This window comes from Portunus trituberculatus, chromosome 21 (assembly GCF_017591435.1).
Source record: "Portunus trituberculatus isolate SZX2019 chromosome 21, ASM1759143v1, whole genome shotgun sequence".
In the NCBI taxonomy this organism is placed as follows: Eukaryota; Metazoa; Arthropoda; class Malacostraca; order Decapoda; family Portunidae; genus Portunus; species Portunus trituberculatus.
The window spans coordinates 17,597,233-17,613,714 of NC_059275.1; the positions used below are offsets into that span (position 1 = coordinate 17,597,233).

General features: G+C 46.0%; 1 protein-coding gene across 3 annotated transcripts in view; it reads left to right on the plus strand.

Moving 5' to 3' along the window:
- The window catches only part of LOC123507101 (solute carrier family 2, facilitated glucose transporter member 1-like), a 108,158-nt gene extending 92,253 nt beyond the window's left edge, over positions 1-15,905 (plus strand). For 2 of the 3 annotated variants that reach the window (XM_045259669.1, XM_045259670.1), the window contains exons 2-8: positions 2,350-2,448; positions 7,083-7,232; positions 7,417-7,659; positions 7,874-8,045; positions 8,707-8,894; positions 9,322-9,741; positions 10,947-15,905. In XM_045259669.1, coding sequence (XP_045115604.1) covers positions 2,350-2,448; positions 7,083-7,232; positions 7,417-7,659; positions 7,874-8,045; positions 8,707-8,894; positions 9,322-9,741; positions 10,947-11,099 — 1,425 coding nt within the window. In that variant the 3' untranslated portion in view covers positions 11,100-15,905. Of the gene's footprint in view, positions 1-2,349; positions 2,449-7,082; positions 7,235-7,416; positions 7,660-7,873; positions 8,046-8,706; positions 8,895-9,321; positions 9,742-10,946 lie in introns of all 3 variants that reach the window. The other variant, XM_045259668.1, reaches the window with a different exon arrangement.
- Positions 15,906-16,482: the final 577 nt, after the last annotated feature.

Sequence of the window (16,482 nt, forward strand, 5' to 3'; positions counted from 1 at the left end):
TCTCTCTCTCTCTCTCTCTCTCTCTCTCTCTTCCACATCAAAACTTCCCTCTCACTTTTCCTTCTCCTCAATACATCTCGTTTCTGGTTTCCCATTTTCTTTTCCCCATCAGTAAATTTCACTGTAAGTTTCCCTGCTTTGATATTTTCCTTCTTTTAAAATGTTCCCCTCATTTTTTTTTGTAATTTCCCAAGATCAATTTTCTCTTTCTCTTATTTTTCTTTCCATCTTTTCATTTTCTTACGAATGTTTTTTTATGTATATTTTCTCCGTGTGTTTTCCTTTTTCTTTTTTATTTCTTTTCTTGCTTTCTTCTCCTCATTCTTGTCTCTTTCCTTTTGTTATGTCCTTTATATTTCTCTTAACCCTTTCAATACTGAGACGCATTTTTATCTCGAGTTTTGGGTGTGATAAGCCGATTTTATTTGCATTAGGAAGGCTCTATGGAGGTCAGAATATTAATGGCTCAAAGACTTCACTATTTTAATCCCTCACATAAGTTTCTGAAGCTGTGTAATGTCGCCAAATAGTAAGCAGAATGAATATGGAAATGCGTCATGGTACTGAAGGGGTTAAACATTCATCTTGTTCAATATCTTTTCTTTTTTCTCTATATACACCTTTACTTTCGAATATTTATCGTTTTTTTTTCTGTTGTATCTTTTTTTTCCCGTTTCCAAATATTCTCTTTCTCCTTTCTCTTTCCTCTTCTCAGTTCTTTTGTACGATAACTTTTCCTTTCTCTCAAATATTCTCTGCGATACTGTTTATCCTCTCAGCATTCTCTTTTTTACATTTTTCTACAGTATCTTCTTTTATCCCTTTTCAAACATTCTCTTTCCCCTTTTCTCTTTCCCCTTCTCAGTTCTCTTGTGCGATAACTATTCCCTTCTCTCAAATATTCTCTCTGTTATCCCCTTTTGCATTTTTTCCTCTCTCTTTCTCTAATATCCCTCTTTCTACAGTACCGTTATCCACTCTGCCTCTTACGATACATCCCTCTATTCTCCTCTATCCCATATCTCCCTTGTTTCCGCCCCTCCTCCAAGCATATCCTCCCCACATCAGTTTACCACAGTCTCTCCTTAATGTATCCTTCGTTCTTCTGTAGCCTCCCAATCGTCCCCCACCCTTAATTCCAGCAACCCCATTACCAACGCTTCTCTCTCCCTTCATGTCTTCCACCTCCTCCTCCTCCTTCTTCTTCTTCTTCTTCTTCTTCTTCTTCTTCTTCTTCCCCAACTCGCCTCCTCCTAACTGTTTTCAAGGTTTCAAGGTCATCTCCTCCCCACCCCGTCAGCCTTCGTCCAGTCTCCCTCCTCCTCCTCCTCCTCCGTAAAGGACACGAGATTGCCCAGACATGTTCCCCATCAGTCTTTTTCTTCTTCTTCTTCTTCTTCTTCTCTTCTTCTTCTTCTTCTTCTTCTTGTTTCGTGTTTCGGTTTGTAATTCTTTATTTTTCCCTTCGTTGTTTCGTCATTTCCACTTTAAACTTATCTATTTTTCCTCCTCCTCCTCCTCCTCCTCCTCCTCCTCCTCCTCTAGTCTCTCTTCACTGCATTCTACTCACCCACTTTCACATTTTCCTTCTGTTGTTGTTTTTTTTTTTTTTTTCTTTTCCTTCCATCAATATTTCTTCATTTCCTCATTTGTTGACTTCTTTTTTCTTTTCCTCTTTTTTTTTCTCTTTTTCCTTCGTCTGTTCCTGTTCTTGTTTCTATTTTTTTTATTTTTATCTTTTTTTCTTTTGAGGCGGTGTCTGATAAAGGCAAAGGGGGAGGGAGGGAGGGAGGATGAGGAGGAGGAGATGGAGGAGGGGAGAAAAGATGGGGGGATGTCTTCAGGTAATCTATTAATTGGTCTTACCTGAGACTGTTTTTTTTCCTTCCTCCTCCTCCTCCTCCTCCTCCTCCTCCTCCTCCTCCTCCTCCTCCTCCTCTATTCTACCTCGTATATAATATTAATCTAGTGTAATCTGTTATTATTATCAGTATTATTATTATTATTATTATTATTATTATTATTATTATTATTATTATTATTGTTGTTGTTGTTATTGTTGTTGTTATCACTTCTTCTTTTCCTCCTTCTCTTCCTTCTCCTCCTCTTTTTTTCCTTCTTCTTCTTCTTCTTCTTCTTCTTCTTCTTCTTCTTCTTCTTCTTCTACTACTACTACTACTACTACTACTACTACTACTACTACTACTACTGCTACTCTTACTCCTATTCCTACTCCTACTCCTACTCCTACTCTTACCCCTACTCCTAATCTTACTCCTACTTCTACCACCACCACCACCACCACCGTCACCGTCACCATTTCTCATTCCTTCTCGTCTCTCTCCTCAGGGTCTCAATGCCCGCCTCGCTTTCGCCATCTCCGCGGCAGCCTTCGGGTCAGCCTTCCAGCATGGCTACAACCTCGGCGTCATCAATAACCCGCAGACTGTGAGTACCCCAACAGATAAAGAGACTCGTGGATAGATAGAAAGGTAGATAAGTAGATAAAGAAAGACAGAAAATTAGATAAGTAAATAGAAAACTGTTAATTGTGAGTACCCGAGCAGATAAGGAGGCTCGTAGATAGATAGATAGATAGATAGACAGATGTTTACTTTCTTGGTTGGTTCATAAGATAGATTGGGTGATTAGGTGGGTACGTATTTATTATGTTAGCTGTTTAGATAGTTAGGTTAGGTTAGGTTAGGTTAGGTGGGTAGATGGATAGACAGTAAGTAGATTAGTAGATAAATGAATGGATAGATAGACAGATAAGCAGATGGATACTTTTAATATTTTTTGGCGTAACTGCGATTATTATTATACATTGAGGAAGCGCTCACACACACACACACACACACACACACACACACACACACACACACACACACACATATTAGATGAAGCCATTCTAGTGTATTGTAACAGCCACACACACACACACACACACACACACACACACACACACACACACACACACACACACACACAGTCACACCACCTCTATTCATTCTCCTGTATCCTTTTATTCTCAGTGCCAGGGACATATAAATAGTACCAAACTGGGTGCCATCATAAGGGACAGTGCCAGGGAGGGTTAGAGGGTCACGTGCTGCCTTATGACACACACACACACACACACACTACGTATTAAATAAAGTCAGATATGTTGCACAGTGTTAGTGTAACCCTGAGAGCAATGCATTCATGTGTGAGCCGTAGGTGTGACTGGCCTGCCTTGAGAGAGAGAAAGAGAGAGAGAGGGAGACTTCAGCACTTCAGCACCTCTCCTCAGCACCACATCAGCTCCACGACAGTTACATAAAGTTTCCAGAATAGACGAAAGATTTGGCCATTTTTTTTTCTCTCTCTCTCTCTCTCTCTCTCTCTCTCTCTCTCTCTCTCTCTCTCCCGGGTAACAAGTTTTTGGCACCTATAGTTAGTTTGGTTGCCAATTCAACCTATTTTGAGTTCTGAGTGATTTGGTGGATCTCTCTCTCTCTCTCTCTCTCTCTCTCTCTCTCTCTCTCTCTCTCTCTCTTGAAATATTTATAACATGCTGTATTTCAGAGAGAGAAAGAGAGGACTACATTCTAAGCACGCATTCTCTCTCTCTCTCTCTCTCTCTCTCTCTCTCTCTCTCTCTCTCTCTCTCTCTCTACTTAGATTCAATAAAAGTTTCCTTGAGTTGCGATAAGGGAAAAAACTACATAACTGGATTACTTCTCCCTCCCCCACCAGCCCCCTTGACAGCCCACACACACACACACACACACACACACACACACACACACACACACACACACACACACACACACACACACACACACACACATATATGACAGAATGAGATAACGTGTGCTGGGTTTTGCTGATCGCTGTAACTCCCTCACCTTTTCTCTTACTTCCTCCTCTTCCTCCTCCTCCTCCTCCTCCTCCTCCTCCTCCTCCTCTTCCTCCTCCTCCTCCTCCTCCTCAATTTTCTTCTCATCTTCCTCTCTTCTTTCCTCGCATTCTTTTCCATCTGACTCTCGTTAACCTCTTTTGCTTGTCAGTAGAGAGAGAGAGAGAGAGAGAGAGAGAGAGAGAGAGAGAGAGAGAGCGTTTGTGCGTGTGAACCCCTGTCAAGCAATGAGATTACACTAAAAAGGAAGAAAAGAATTAAAAAAAAGAAGCAAAGAAGCAAGACAGCCACAAAACGTACCTAACACACACACACACACACACACACACACACACACACACACACACACACACACACACACACACACGTCACCAGGAAGCCAAAACACCACCACCACCACCACCACCACCACCAGCGGCTTAGGTTAGGTTCACAATAGCGCACACTTTTTAACCCCATTGAGAAGTAGGCGACCCTCACAGCGGCGCCTTTCCGCGTGGGTGCCTGCTGAACTGTGAGCGGCTCGAGCTAAGACGGCCTTGCGGGGACTGGAAGAAAACGGGAGTAGGGAGTGCATAGTGACACCAGTGCATGCGGAAACATTAGAAGCATCATAGGGTATACCGTGCCTTGCCGACCCCGCGCACGTGACAGCTCCCATGTGACGCCGCGAGAGGGACTGCACTGCGGGAAGACTGGGATGGCGCTAAGACAGTCATGTAAGCTGTGTTGTATCTCTTATTTTTAAAGGGTTTGTAGCTCTTGGCTGGCTACCCTTATGTTGGCTGGGTGGGCAGTGTGACAGAGGGAAGGGAGATGAAAAAGAGAGAGAGAGAGAGAGAGAGAGAGAGAGAGAGAGAGAGAGAGAGAGAGAGACGCCCGTATGCAGAAACCCCTTCCCCTCTCACTACGACAATTTTCCAAGGCCATAGAGACAACTACCCGATTTTTTCATGACAATTTCTCTTTCTTATAAACTAAACATGTTGCCAGTGTATCACCAGAACCATAAAAATAGTCTTAAAAACTTCAATTGGAGCGTCTGGAAAGCAGTGATGGTGAGAGAGCAAAGCGTTTCAGAATACGGGCCATAGAAAGAGGGAGAGGGAGAGGGAGAGGGAGAGGGAGAGATGAGAAGCGATCAAGGAGGAATGTAATTAACAGCAGCGCCAGCGTCGTCGTGTTTTGAGTTCTTTGGAAGCCACGATCTGATGGTGGTATTTGGGGAGATCGGGCTTTTTATTTCTCTCTCTCTCTCTCTCTCTCTCTCTCTCTCTCTCTCTCTCTCTCTCTCTCTCTCTCTCTCTCTTCCTCCCTTCCCTTCGTTTACTGCCCCGATAGCATTTTATTTCTTCTTCCTTTTCTTCTTCCCTCCTCACCCTGGAAGCCACGATCTGATGGTGATTTTGAGCGTGATTTCTTCTGTTCCCTTTCTTCCTTCCTTCGTTTACTAACCCGATAGCAATTTCATTTTTCTTCCTCTTCTTCGTCCCTTTTCTCCCTTTCCAGCACCTGCAACAGTTTTCGTTTTCCTTTTCTTCTTCCTTTATCACCATCTACACTCTCCCATAGCGTTGTTTTTCCTTATTTCTATCATTATTCTTCACCTCACTAGCATTATTTTTTTTCCCTTACTCCTCTACCACAACGATTATTTCTCTTTCTTTCCTCCTCTCCTTCGTTCCTTCTCCGTACTCTCTCCAATAGCAGTTTCCTTAATCCCTTCTCTCTCTTCTTGCCTTCCCTCCCGGCACACTCTTCTGGCAGACAGCGACAGGGTCCTCTGTAACCCAGCCAGACATTCCCGTCTCGCCCAGCCCTGCAGCCAGCCAGCCGGTAGAGAGGGGGCAGGTAGTGGAAAGGTGTGGGGAGGAGCGTGGGGCGTTCCTGTCTTAAACCTGCGGCATAGTTTAGGCATTGTGGGAAATTTCCGAACGCGGTCGCACACACACACACACACACACACACACACACACACATCGCGTAGTGTAGTGGTTAGCACGCTCGACTCACAATCGAGAGGGCCGTTTTCGAGTCCCAGTAAGCGGCGAAGCAAATGGGCAAGCCTCTTAATGTGTGGGGTGTGTTCACCTAGCAGTAAATAGGTACGGGATGTAACTCGAGGGGTTGTGGCCTCGCTTTCCCGGTGTGTGTGTGTGTTGATGTGGTCTCAGTCCTACCCGAAGATCGGTCTATGAGCTCTGAGCTCGCTCCGTAATGGGAAAGGCTGGCTGGGTGCCCAGCAGGCGACCGAGGTGAATTACACTGCCTTTCTCTCTCTCTCTCTCTCTCTCTCTCTCTCTCTCTCTCTCTCTCTCTCTCTCTCTCTCTATCTCTCTCTCTCTCTCTCTCTCTCTCTCTTTGTTTTCTTTCTCTCTCTTCTCTTTCTTTCTCTCTCTCTCTCTCTCTCTCTCTCTCTCTCTCTCTCTCTCTCTCTCTCTCTCTCTCTCTCTCTCTCTCTCTCTCTCTCTCTCTCTCTCTCTCTCATCGACCTTCATTCTTTTTCCTCCTTCATCCTCCTCCTCCTCCTCCTCCTCTTCCTCCTCCTCCTCCACCTCATCTCTCTCTCTCTCTCTCTCTCTCTCTCTCTCTCTCTGCAATTTCCGAGCAAGCCAGTAAAAAGAATGTATCGTTTTGTGAATGTTTTGCGTTCAGCTCACCTAATTCTGTCCACGTAAGCAAGGAAGGAAGGATACAGTGACGCAATGCTCTCAAAGTCACGAGGAACACTTGGCTGTGGAGTCGCTGGCTGGGGTGATATTGCCAAGGAAACAAGTAGAAGTGTCTGATTTTTCTGTAGGCTTCTCCTGATTTTCTACCATTTTCTACCGATTTTTTCCTACATTGTCTACTGATTTGTTTGCTATGTTAGATTTTTTTTCTTCTCTAATTTTTTCTGGGTGGTTATGGTAGTAGTAGTAGTAGTGGTGATAGTGGTAGTAGTAGTAGTAGTAGTAGTAGTAGTAGTGATAGTGATGGTAGTAGTAGTAGTAGTAGTAGTGGTGGTAGTAGTAGTAGTAGTAGTAGTAGTAGTAGTAGTAGTAGTAGTAGTAGTAGTAGTAGTAGTAGTATAAGAGGACCAGGATAGAGAGAGAGAGAGAGAGAGAGAGAGAGAGAGACAGAGACAGATTTTCCCCTCTTCCCTTATCTCAAAACCATGTTTCCTCCCCCCGTGCAGCTGATGGAGGAATGGATCAACAGCACGTACTATGACCGCTACGATGAGCCCATGACGGAGCAGAAAATCACCTTCATCTTCTCCATCATCGTGTCCATCTACTGCGTGGGCGGCATGATCGGCGGGGCCCTCACTGGCCTCTTCGCTGAAAGTGTGTGTGTGTGTGTGTGTGTGTGTGTGTGTGTGTGTGTGTGTGTGTGTTTAACTTCCCTCGCCATCACAAATGTTTCTTTCTACGTGGCTGGAAACAAAACACTGACATTTCACTTGTTTATTTTCACCGTCACCGCCTTCGTCAGGTACTAATTCTCCTCCTCTCGCCACCTTTCCCTCCAGGTTAGGCCGTAAGGGTGGACTGCTCATCAACAACGCCTTCGCCCTCGTCGCCGCCGTGCTCTTCGGGTTCTGCAAGATGGCTGGTTCCTACGAGATGCTGATCGCCGCTCGCTTCGTCATCGGTATCAACAACGGTCTGAACGCTGGTCTCTGCCCCATGTACCTGTCTGAAATCGCCCCCGTCAGTCTTCGCGGCGCCATCGGTACCGCCTACCAGCTGGTGCTCACCATCTCCATCCTGGTGAGTGGACGCCTCCTCACCAATGCGATTTATGACTCACAGTATGAAAGATAAGACTAAACCACGCTGAATTGTAAAGGATATAAAAAATACTGACGGAATTTAAGTTACTTCAGTGTGTGTGTGTGTGTGTGTGTGTGTGTGTGTGTGTGTGTGTGTGTGTGTGTGCTTGCTGCAAAGGCGTCCTAGTAACCACATGTGCTCTCTCCCACAGATTTCTCAGATCATGGGCCTGGATAACCTTCTCGGCACGGAGTCTCTGTGGCCCATCGCCCTGGCCCTCACTGGTATCCCGGCCATCTTCCAGCTGCTCGCCCTGCCTGTCTGCCCTGAGTCACCCAAGTTCCTGCTCATCACCAAAGACAAGCCCATGGACGCCCAGCGAGGTGAGTGTCTCCTTGGGGGGAAAGGGGGGGAGGGGAAGAAATAGGTAGAATAGGTTAATTAATATAAGAGAATAATTTGTGTGTAGGAAAGATGTAAGTAGTTATGAAAAATATTAAGTTCAGTATTGATTCTTCCTCTCTTCCTCCTCTTCCTCCTCCTCCTCCTCCTCCTCCTTCTTCTTCTTCTTCTTGTTCCTCTTATAATTCTTCTTATAGTAGATACAGAGACCGTATCTTTGAGGAATGTAAAACAGTAAAACCTCCTTCCTTCCTTCCTTCCTTCCTTCATTCATTCATTCCTTACTTCCTTCCTTCCCTCCTTCCTTCCTGTCTTCCTTCCTGCCTTCCTTTCTTCCTTCCCTCCTTCCTTCCCTCCTTCCTTCCTGTCTTCCTTCCTGCCTTCCTGCCATCCTTCCTGTCGCAGTCCCCTCCGTCCCCTGATGCACCCTTAGCCAGGCGTCATTTTAAGGGTTACCATGTGTCACCTGAACGTCACGTAAGGGAACACTCAATCCTGCAACCTGAACCTCCCTATGTGAGAGAGAGAGAGAGAGAGAGAGAGAGAGAGAGAGAGAGAGAGAGAGAGAGAGAGAGAGAGAGAGAGAGACTTCCTCGCACCTTAGACACTCTTCCTGACACTTTCTTCTTGCGCCCCTCACAGCTCTGACTTGGCTCCGCAACACCAATGACGTGCAGACCGAGATGGGCGAGATGCGTAACGAAGCCGAGGCCTCCAAGCTGGTGCCTTCCGTGTCCTTGCGTGAGATCACCATGAACCCTACCCTGCGCATCCCGCTCGTCATCTCCGTCATGATGATGGTGGCCCAGCAGCTCTCCGGCATCAACGCTGTGAGTACCCGCAGCCTGCACACCTCATCGCCCACAGACCCCTGCTCAGAAACGCTTTGCTCTCTCATACCACGACTGTTAGCGGGGTTATGAAGAGTGGTTTTCCTGTTAACCCTTTCAGTACCGTGACACATTTCCATATTCGTTCTACTTACTATTTGGTGATTTTATATAGCTTCAGAAATTCATGTAGGGGATTAAGAATAGTGAAGGCTGTGGCCATTAATCTTCTGACCTCCATAAAGTCTTCCTAATGTCAATAAGATGGTCTAATCGTACGCAAATCTCAGTGTAAAAATGTGTCCCAGTATTGAAGCGGTTAAAAGTGTAGCAATGTTGTTAATTTGTCTTAAAAGTGAGCGCCTTGTTGCTTCGCGTCATTCCAGCAAGTGGCGTGGATGCTGATGATTCATTGGTTCTCCCTCAGGTCATCTTCTTCTCCACGGAGATCTACAAGTCCGCCGGCCTGAACACTGACGCCGCCCTGCAGGCCACCATTGCCATGGGCGCCATGAACGTGCTCATGACCTTCGCCTCCCTGGTCATGGTGGAGAAGTTTGGCCGCAAGACCCTCATGCTGGTTGGTCTGAGCGGCATGCTGGTGGACGTGTTCCTGCTCTTCATCTGCCTGCTGTACAAGAACTCACACGTGGTTGTTGGTTACCTCTCCATCTTCCTGGTCATCTTCTTCGTGGTCATGTTCGCCACCGGTCCAGGTTCCATCCCTTGGTTCTTCGTAACGGAGCTCTTCGCCCAGAACGCCCGCCCCACCGCCTCCTCCATCGCTGTGGCCGTCAACTGGACCGCTGCCTTCATCGTCGGCATCGGTTTCCTGCCGCTCAAAGAGGTAAGGCGTTGTGGGATTGCACTCAACACCAGCATTCACCACCTCACACTCTCACACTCTTGATTTGTATATAGGCTTAAAGAGGAAGACAAGCAAGACATCTTTCCTATCATCTTGTGCTTAGGGTTAGATTAGATAAAACCTTCACCTCACACACAATTATTCAACCACTCAAACAAGTCCCTGAAGTGACACAGTGACACACACACACACACACACACACACACACACACACACACACACGGCCCGGTAGCTCAGTGGTTAGAGCGCTGGCTTCACAAGCCAGAAGACCGGGGTTCGATTTCCCGGGCCGGTGGAGATATTTGGATGTGTCTCCTTTCACGTGTTCACCTAGCAGTGAATAGGTACGGGATGTAAATCGAGAAGTTGCGACCTTGTTGTCCCAGTGTGTGATGTGTGCCTGGTCTCAGGCCTATCCGAAGATCGGAAATAATGAGCTGTCTCGTCAGAGACTGCAGCAAATCAAACAGTGAATCACACACACACACACACACACACACACACACACACACACACACACACGGCCCGGTAGCTCAGTGGTTAGAGCGCTGGCTTCACAAGCCAGATGACCGGGGTTCGATTCCCCGGCCGGGTGGAGATATTTGGGTGTGTCTCCTTTCACGTGTAGCCCCTGTTCACCTAGCAGAGAGTAGGTACGGGATGTAAATCGAGGAGTTGTGACCTTGTCACGGTGTGTGGTGTGTGCCTGGTCTCAGACCTATCCCAAGATCGGAAATAATGAGCTATGAGCTAACGTCTGGCTGTCTCGTCAGAGACTGCAGCAGATCAAACAGTGAAAACACACACGCCCGGTAGCTCAGTGGTTAGAGCGCTGGCTTCACAAGCCAGAGGACCGGGGTTCGATTCCCCGGCCGGGTGGAGATATTTGGATGTGTCTTCTTTCACGTGTAGGTGCTGTTCACCTAGCAGTGAGTAGGTACGGGATGTAAATCGAGGAGTTGTGACCTTGTTGTCCCGGTGTGTGGTGTGTGCCTGGTCTCAGGCCTATCCGAAGATCGGAAATAATAAGCTCTGAGCTCGTTCCGTAGGGTAACGTCTGGCTGTCTCGTCAGAGACTGCAGCAGATCAAACAGTGAAACAGTGAAACACACACACAGTACACCACCACTGCCATCCTTATCAACAAACTAAACATCTATCTCTCTCCCTCTCTCCCTGAACAGCTGATGGGTCCCTTCGTGTTCATCATATTCGTGGTGCTGCTCATCCTGTTCATCCTCTTCACGTGGTTCAAGGTTCCTGAGACCAAGGGCCGCTCCATTGACGAGATCACCTCCATCTTCAAGCAGACAGCATACGGCGACAGCAGAGTCTGAGAGCCCCACGTGATCCTCAGTTGAGTTCCCCCTTCCCCTTGAAGAAAACTGTGTTGTTGGTTCATTTACTCACCGCTGCTGTTGGTGTACATAGTGTTGCGGGCTACATAGGTGTTTCTGGGTGCTGGCGAGTGTAATGTTGCAGTGGGTGGCGGTGTAGCGCCTCTAGCCGCCCATACACCGCATTGCACGGCCGCGCCTCGCCAGTTTATCACGCTGATGTGTAAAAGACATAAAGCAAAAGCAGATTTAATTGTGTGTGTATCTTTTGGCACTGAGCAACGCAGCGTGTTTCAGAAAGAGATAACACCTTCCTTTTAAGAGTCTTTTTCACTATTACCATTATTGTTATTATTGTTATTATTATTATTATTATTATTATTATTATTATTATTATCATCATCTGTTAACTGAAAGCGATGAGGACTTTCTTTTCTTTTTTTTTCATTATTATAATTTCGTCACGTAAAGTTCAAATGAAAAGATGCGACCTTTCTTTTCTATCTCTTCTGTTTTCCGTCAAGTACGGTCAAGATTAGAGATTCACAAAACAAAAAGACTAAAAAAAGAAAAAAAAAGAGAGCGAATGGAGGCTGGGTCTAAGGGTATCGGTTCGCCCCGCGCGCCGCCTCCGTCATTATCAGAGAGTCTCCTTCTGATGCGGGAAATTCCTTCGTGAGCCGCTACCGTGATAGGGAACAGTCGTAGATTTAATGATTTGAGATTCGTACACTATTCTTCCCCAATATGTTCTCTCCATCACGACCGCCTCTTCACTGTGTCTTGTTCCTTCACATTTACCTAAAACCTAAGACCGTTGCTGCCTGCCGGTGTGAGCAGCGCAACTTGTCCCTGTTTGCTAAATGTCGTGCCTGTGGTGTTGGTACTGAGCGCAGACAGAGTGACTGACGCTCGACTCCTGCTGGTCTCTGGTCTGCGGGAGTTAGTTTACCGAGTTACCAAAAGAGGAAGAGAAGTAAGAGTGAAGCAGGAGTGAGAGAGAGGATGTGTAGACGCGTTGCTTCGTTGTGAGTTGGTGAGATGATGGTGAATAAGGTGATTGTTGCTTCCACGTTCAGAATTAAGAAGATATTCGGTCTCTTTCTGTGTGCGTTGCCAAAGAGAGAGAGAGAGAGAGAGAGAGACATGCGGTTCGGTCTCTTTTGGCCATGTATGTGTGTACGTACGTGTGTGGGGGGGAGACGATGAGACCTCAGTGTTTTGTATTAATCTGAGACACAAACGTAATGATTAGCTATGACCAAAAACCATTGACAATATCTTGATGTAGAAACAAGAAAAGTCACTCTGTCTAGATTTTATATTGCGGATCCTTCCTTCCTTCCTTCCTTCCTTCCTTCCTTCTTCCATTTGCCATTCTTTTCCTTCATCTTACCATCCTTTCATTTCTTAATGTTTATCTTCTTTGCTTGCTTCCCATCCCCGTATCTTTCTTTCTTCCATCCCTTCTGTTTTCCATCTTTCACGTTTTTCCTCCTTTCCTCTTCCTTGCACCAATGTCTCCTCTTCAAGGCGGGAGGAAGAGAGCTGTGTGGAGTGTATCGTGTCGTGTCGTAGGGTTAGTCTTGTTGCTGGTTCAGATATTTACAATAATCATATCATGTGATCGGTGTCTCTTTAAGTGTTGGTCTTGAAATGGTGTCAGAGGGACTTATGGAGGTCAGTCAGTGGTCGCGGCGGCATTGCACAGTGGTGGCGCCGTGACAGGTGTGGCAATGAAGCTGTCATGCAGGTGGCAGGGGTAGGAGACCGCCACGGAAAGCAAGGTTAGAGAGTAAATAAGAATAACCAAGTAACCTTCATCTCTTGTACAGACAGTTTGCGTTTTCTCGTTTTCGTTCGCGTTATGATCCGTTGTTGTTCTCTTCCTCAGTTTTTCTCTATTAGTTCCGGCTCGCGAGTGTTCCCGGGATGTGTCAGGCCTTATTTATATTTGAGGATACATTCCCGGCACCTCGTAGGTCGTGATGCGAGAGAGAGAGACGAGGAGAAAAGAAGCACTTGGTTGGCCTGTATTCCCAAACGTTTCGGAGTCTTTTCTCGACTTGCTGTAGGCTCGAGTGGAGGCTATTGGGGTTTTCAAGCGTGTTTTCATCATACTAGCGATAGTTTAACAGGGGTTATGCATCACCAACAGGAAATAAAGTCAACGGGAACCCGAAGAATGATCTCTGTGGCCTTTGAAAAGTCTTCGTGAGAGAACCAAGCGCTTCAGAATATGAGCCTTCCTGTAAAGCCGCACGGCTTGAGATGAGGAGAGAACGCTTGAGAGTTAGTTATTGTTTCCTCCACCCTTGTCTAAAGGCAAGACCAGCCAGCCCACCCTTACCCTTGCACTGAACACGGGAGCACAGAAGTCAGCCATTGTATAAAGACCAAAGGAAGAATAATCAAATATGGTTTTTATACAGAAGCGATTCGATAGTTATTTTTGTATATCTCACCAGCCCTCAGTATGCGTCCTCGTCCATTGCACTGAAGATATTATAGGAAAGTTTTATTTTCTACGTAGTAGTTGTAGGACGTCCTCAGTGCGCCAATGGACCAAGGAGGCAATGATACTGACCGAGTGTAGTAGAAGCCTCCACGCCAAAAAAAACACTCCAACATTGCTTGAAATACTCTTAGACGTAACGAACGGCTCTACCCGACGCTTGAGGCTTAGAACGTACAGTCCCGGACACCAGTCATGCACCGCGGCACACACACGCACTTCCCCGGTGATCAGCGTCTCTCCCGTGGTCCTGGTTCCTCTGGTGACCTAGACATGTATCGCCTGTCATGTTTTGGTTGCATAACTATCAGTATATCTGTTAGTATACCGGAGAGCTTAAGACTGAGGGAAGATACCAAACAATGAGGGTGAGTGTGACGGGCGAAGGACTTGTGGCGGCGACTGTACACATGTAACGCTTTCCATAGACTCGTGTGACTGACTGAACGTGTGTCGCGTTTCATCAGTTCCTTGGATCTGAACAACTCAAGTTTTAATGATATCGATTCACCAAACCATATTAGTTCATGAGTTTACCAGAAGTATGTGTTGATCAGGTGAAATTGTGCACTTTGACAATTGTTTTTTAATCTTTGTCGAGTTGCGAAGACGAGTAATTTTTTGCTGAATTGAGTGTAAGGGAGGGAAGAGATGAGAGTGGAGTGAGGTGTCAAGCTTCCACTGTACCAAGGTGACAGGAACCTCTGTAGACTGTACTTTGTATGGTCTTGTGAACGTAACTCAACTGCGTACACCTGCTTCCTGTGTGTGTGTGTGTGTGTGTGTGTGTGTGTGTGTGTGTGTGTGTGTGTGTGTGTGTGTGTGTGTGTGTGTGTGTGTGTGTGTGTGCGTGCTGTAGGTCAGGTCGTCTTGTGATGCCAAATGGGATCGAATGTTCCGCGAAGGTTTCTTTTTATATTTTCTTTCTTTTTTTCCACGCCATCGTTTGCAGGAGGGATTAAGTGGCCTTGAGGCTTTGTTCTTCAGTTTAGTTTAGATAGATATTCATTCCTATCTCTCTCTAGTCAAGTGTATTTACCAGTGAGGATGTGCCCCGCCCCTCGTCTCCGCGTCCCTGCACCGCGACGCGAGACTCTCAGTGACTGGTTCACTACCACTACTATCGTGTTTGTCATTGCCATCATGTGAACTTCAGTGTTGTCATTAAGTAAGGAAAAAATGTGTTGCCTAAAAAATCACTATGAAGTAATTTGTAATGTGGTGGACTTATTGATCTATCGTCTGTATTCTGTTTTTCTCCTGTGGGAAGATGTTTTATAAGATACACTGTAAAAGTTACTTTTATGAAGTATTGTACTTGATGCATGAGAGACGTGCCGGGACAGAAAGGGCTGTGTGTGTGGCTCACCCCGCCTACCCGCCCGCCAGGCAGCGATGTGTGGCCCGCAGAGCGACACACCACGCTATGGCCGCCACACACACACACACATACTGTACAATGTATAAAGTATTGGGTGTGTGTTGGCCATGCTGGTGGGTCAAGCCTCCCTGCTGAGATTACACTGAGAAGGGTGTGTGTGTGTGTGTGTGTGTGTGTGTGTGTGTGTGTGTGTGTGTGTGTGTGTGTGTGCGCGGCGTTGAGTGGGAGTGGATCGCAGCCTGCGTGTTGTTGCTGTTGTGGCTGACAGGAGCACCGCTGCCCTGTCTCCACAGCACACCGCCGCCGCAGCGGGTGCCCCACGCCGCCACGCCCTCGCTGTGCCCGGTCTGGTATAGAGTTATTGGTTTTCTTTACTGGTTAGTGTTTAAATTACGTTAAGACACGTCAGCAGTTATGTTTATGTGGCATTGTTTGTACATAAGACAGATTGTATCATGTTTATAGTATTTTTATTAAAGTTAACACATTATTTTTCTGTTGAGGTATCAGAAGTGTAGTGTCGTGGGGGGCGTGGCGTCAACTTGGCCGCGCTCCCCGCTAAGTCTGGCTGTGTTCACATATACACTATTTTCATTGCTGTGTATGTAGTCACTTGTTTTGTATAAGCAGAAGACACAGTAAATGCATTATGCCAAGGCAAAGATGACGTATACTGTAGTGTTTCACCATGACCATTACTTCATCCTTTCATTAACTATCATTCACGTTAGTTTTATGGCCTTTTTTTTTTTTTTTTTCTTTTTTCTTTTTTCTTAATGGGCAGAGTTTTGAGGTATTTTAGTTTAGTTTATAAAGATGTAGTGCATAACTATACATATATATTTCTAGCTGTCGCCCATCAACATCTTTTATGTAAAGTGATTGGAAGTAAAAATAAAGCTAAATGTTATACCGTGTTTTACTGACAATAGTGTGATAGAGGGAACACACAGGTGTGGAGAGGTACAGGCATGTCTCGTGATCTCTTACTCACCTGGGGACCTTAGAGCGGTGACAGCCAGGAGCACAGGTAACAGAACACTCTGGTAAGTGGAATGCTCTCATGGCGACCTTCTTGGCGACTCTCACTATACTCGTCCTCACCCAACACCGAGTTCCCATTCAGTCACTTTTGTCCACGTCTCGCACACTCACCCATTCTGAACACAACAACAGTCTCAGTGTCACATGGTTGTCAGTCTTGCTCCTTGAAACTCACACGATTTATTTCCCTCACGACTTAACTAGATCATCGTGTTATTTACTGAGTCACTGGTATTCAAAACGCTTCTCGCTGCCTACGACAAGTTTTAAAGGCTAAAGAAATGACTAGCCGGTTTCTCATGAGTTTTTCTTCCTATTGATAATGTAGAAATGCTAATCTGTCTCTCGAGGCATAAAAATGATAGCCGGTTCCTCAAGATTTGTTTTTCCTATTGATAATGTAGAAATGTTAATCTGTCACTAGAGGCATAAAAACTTTAAAA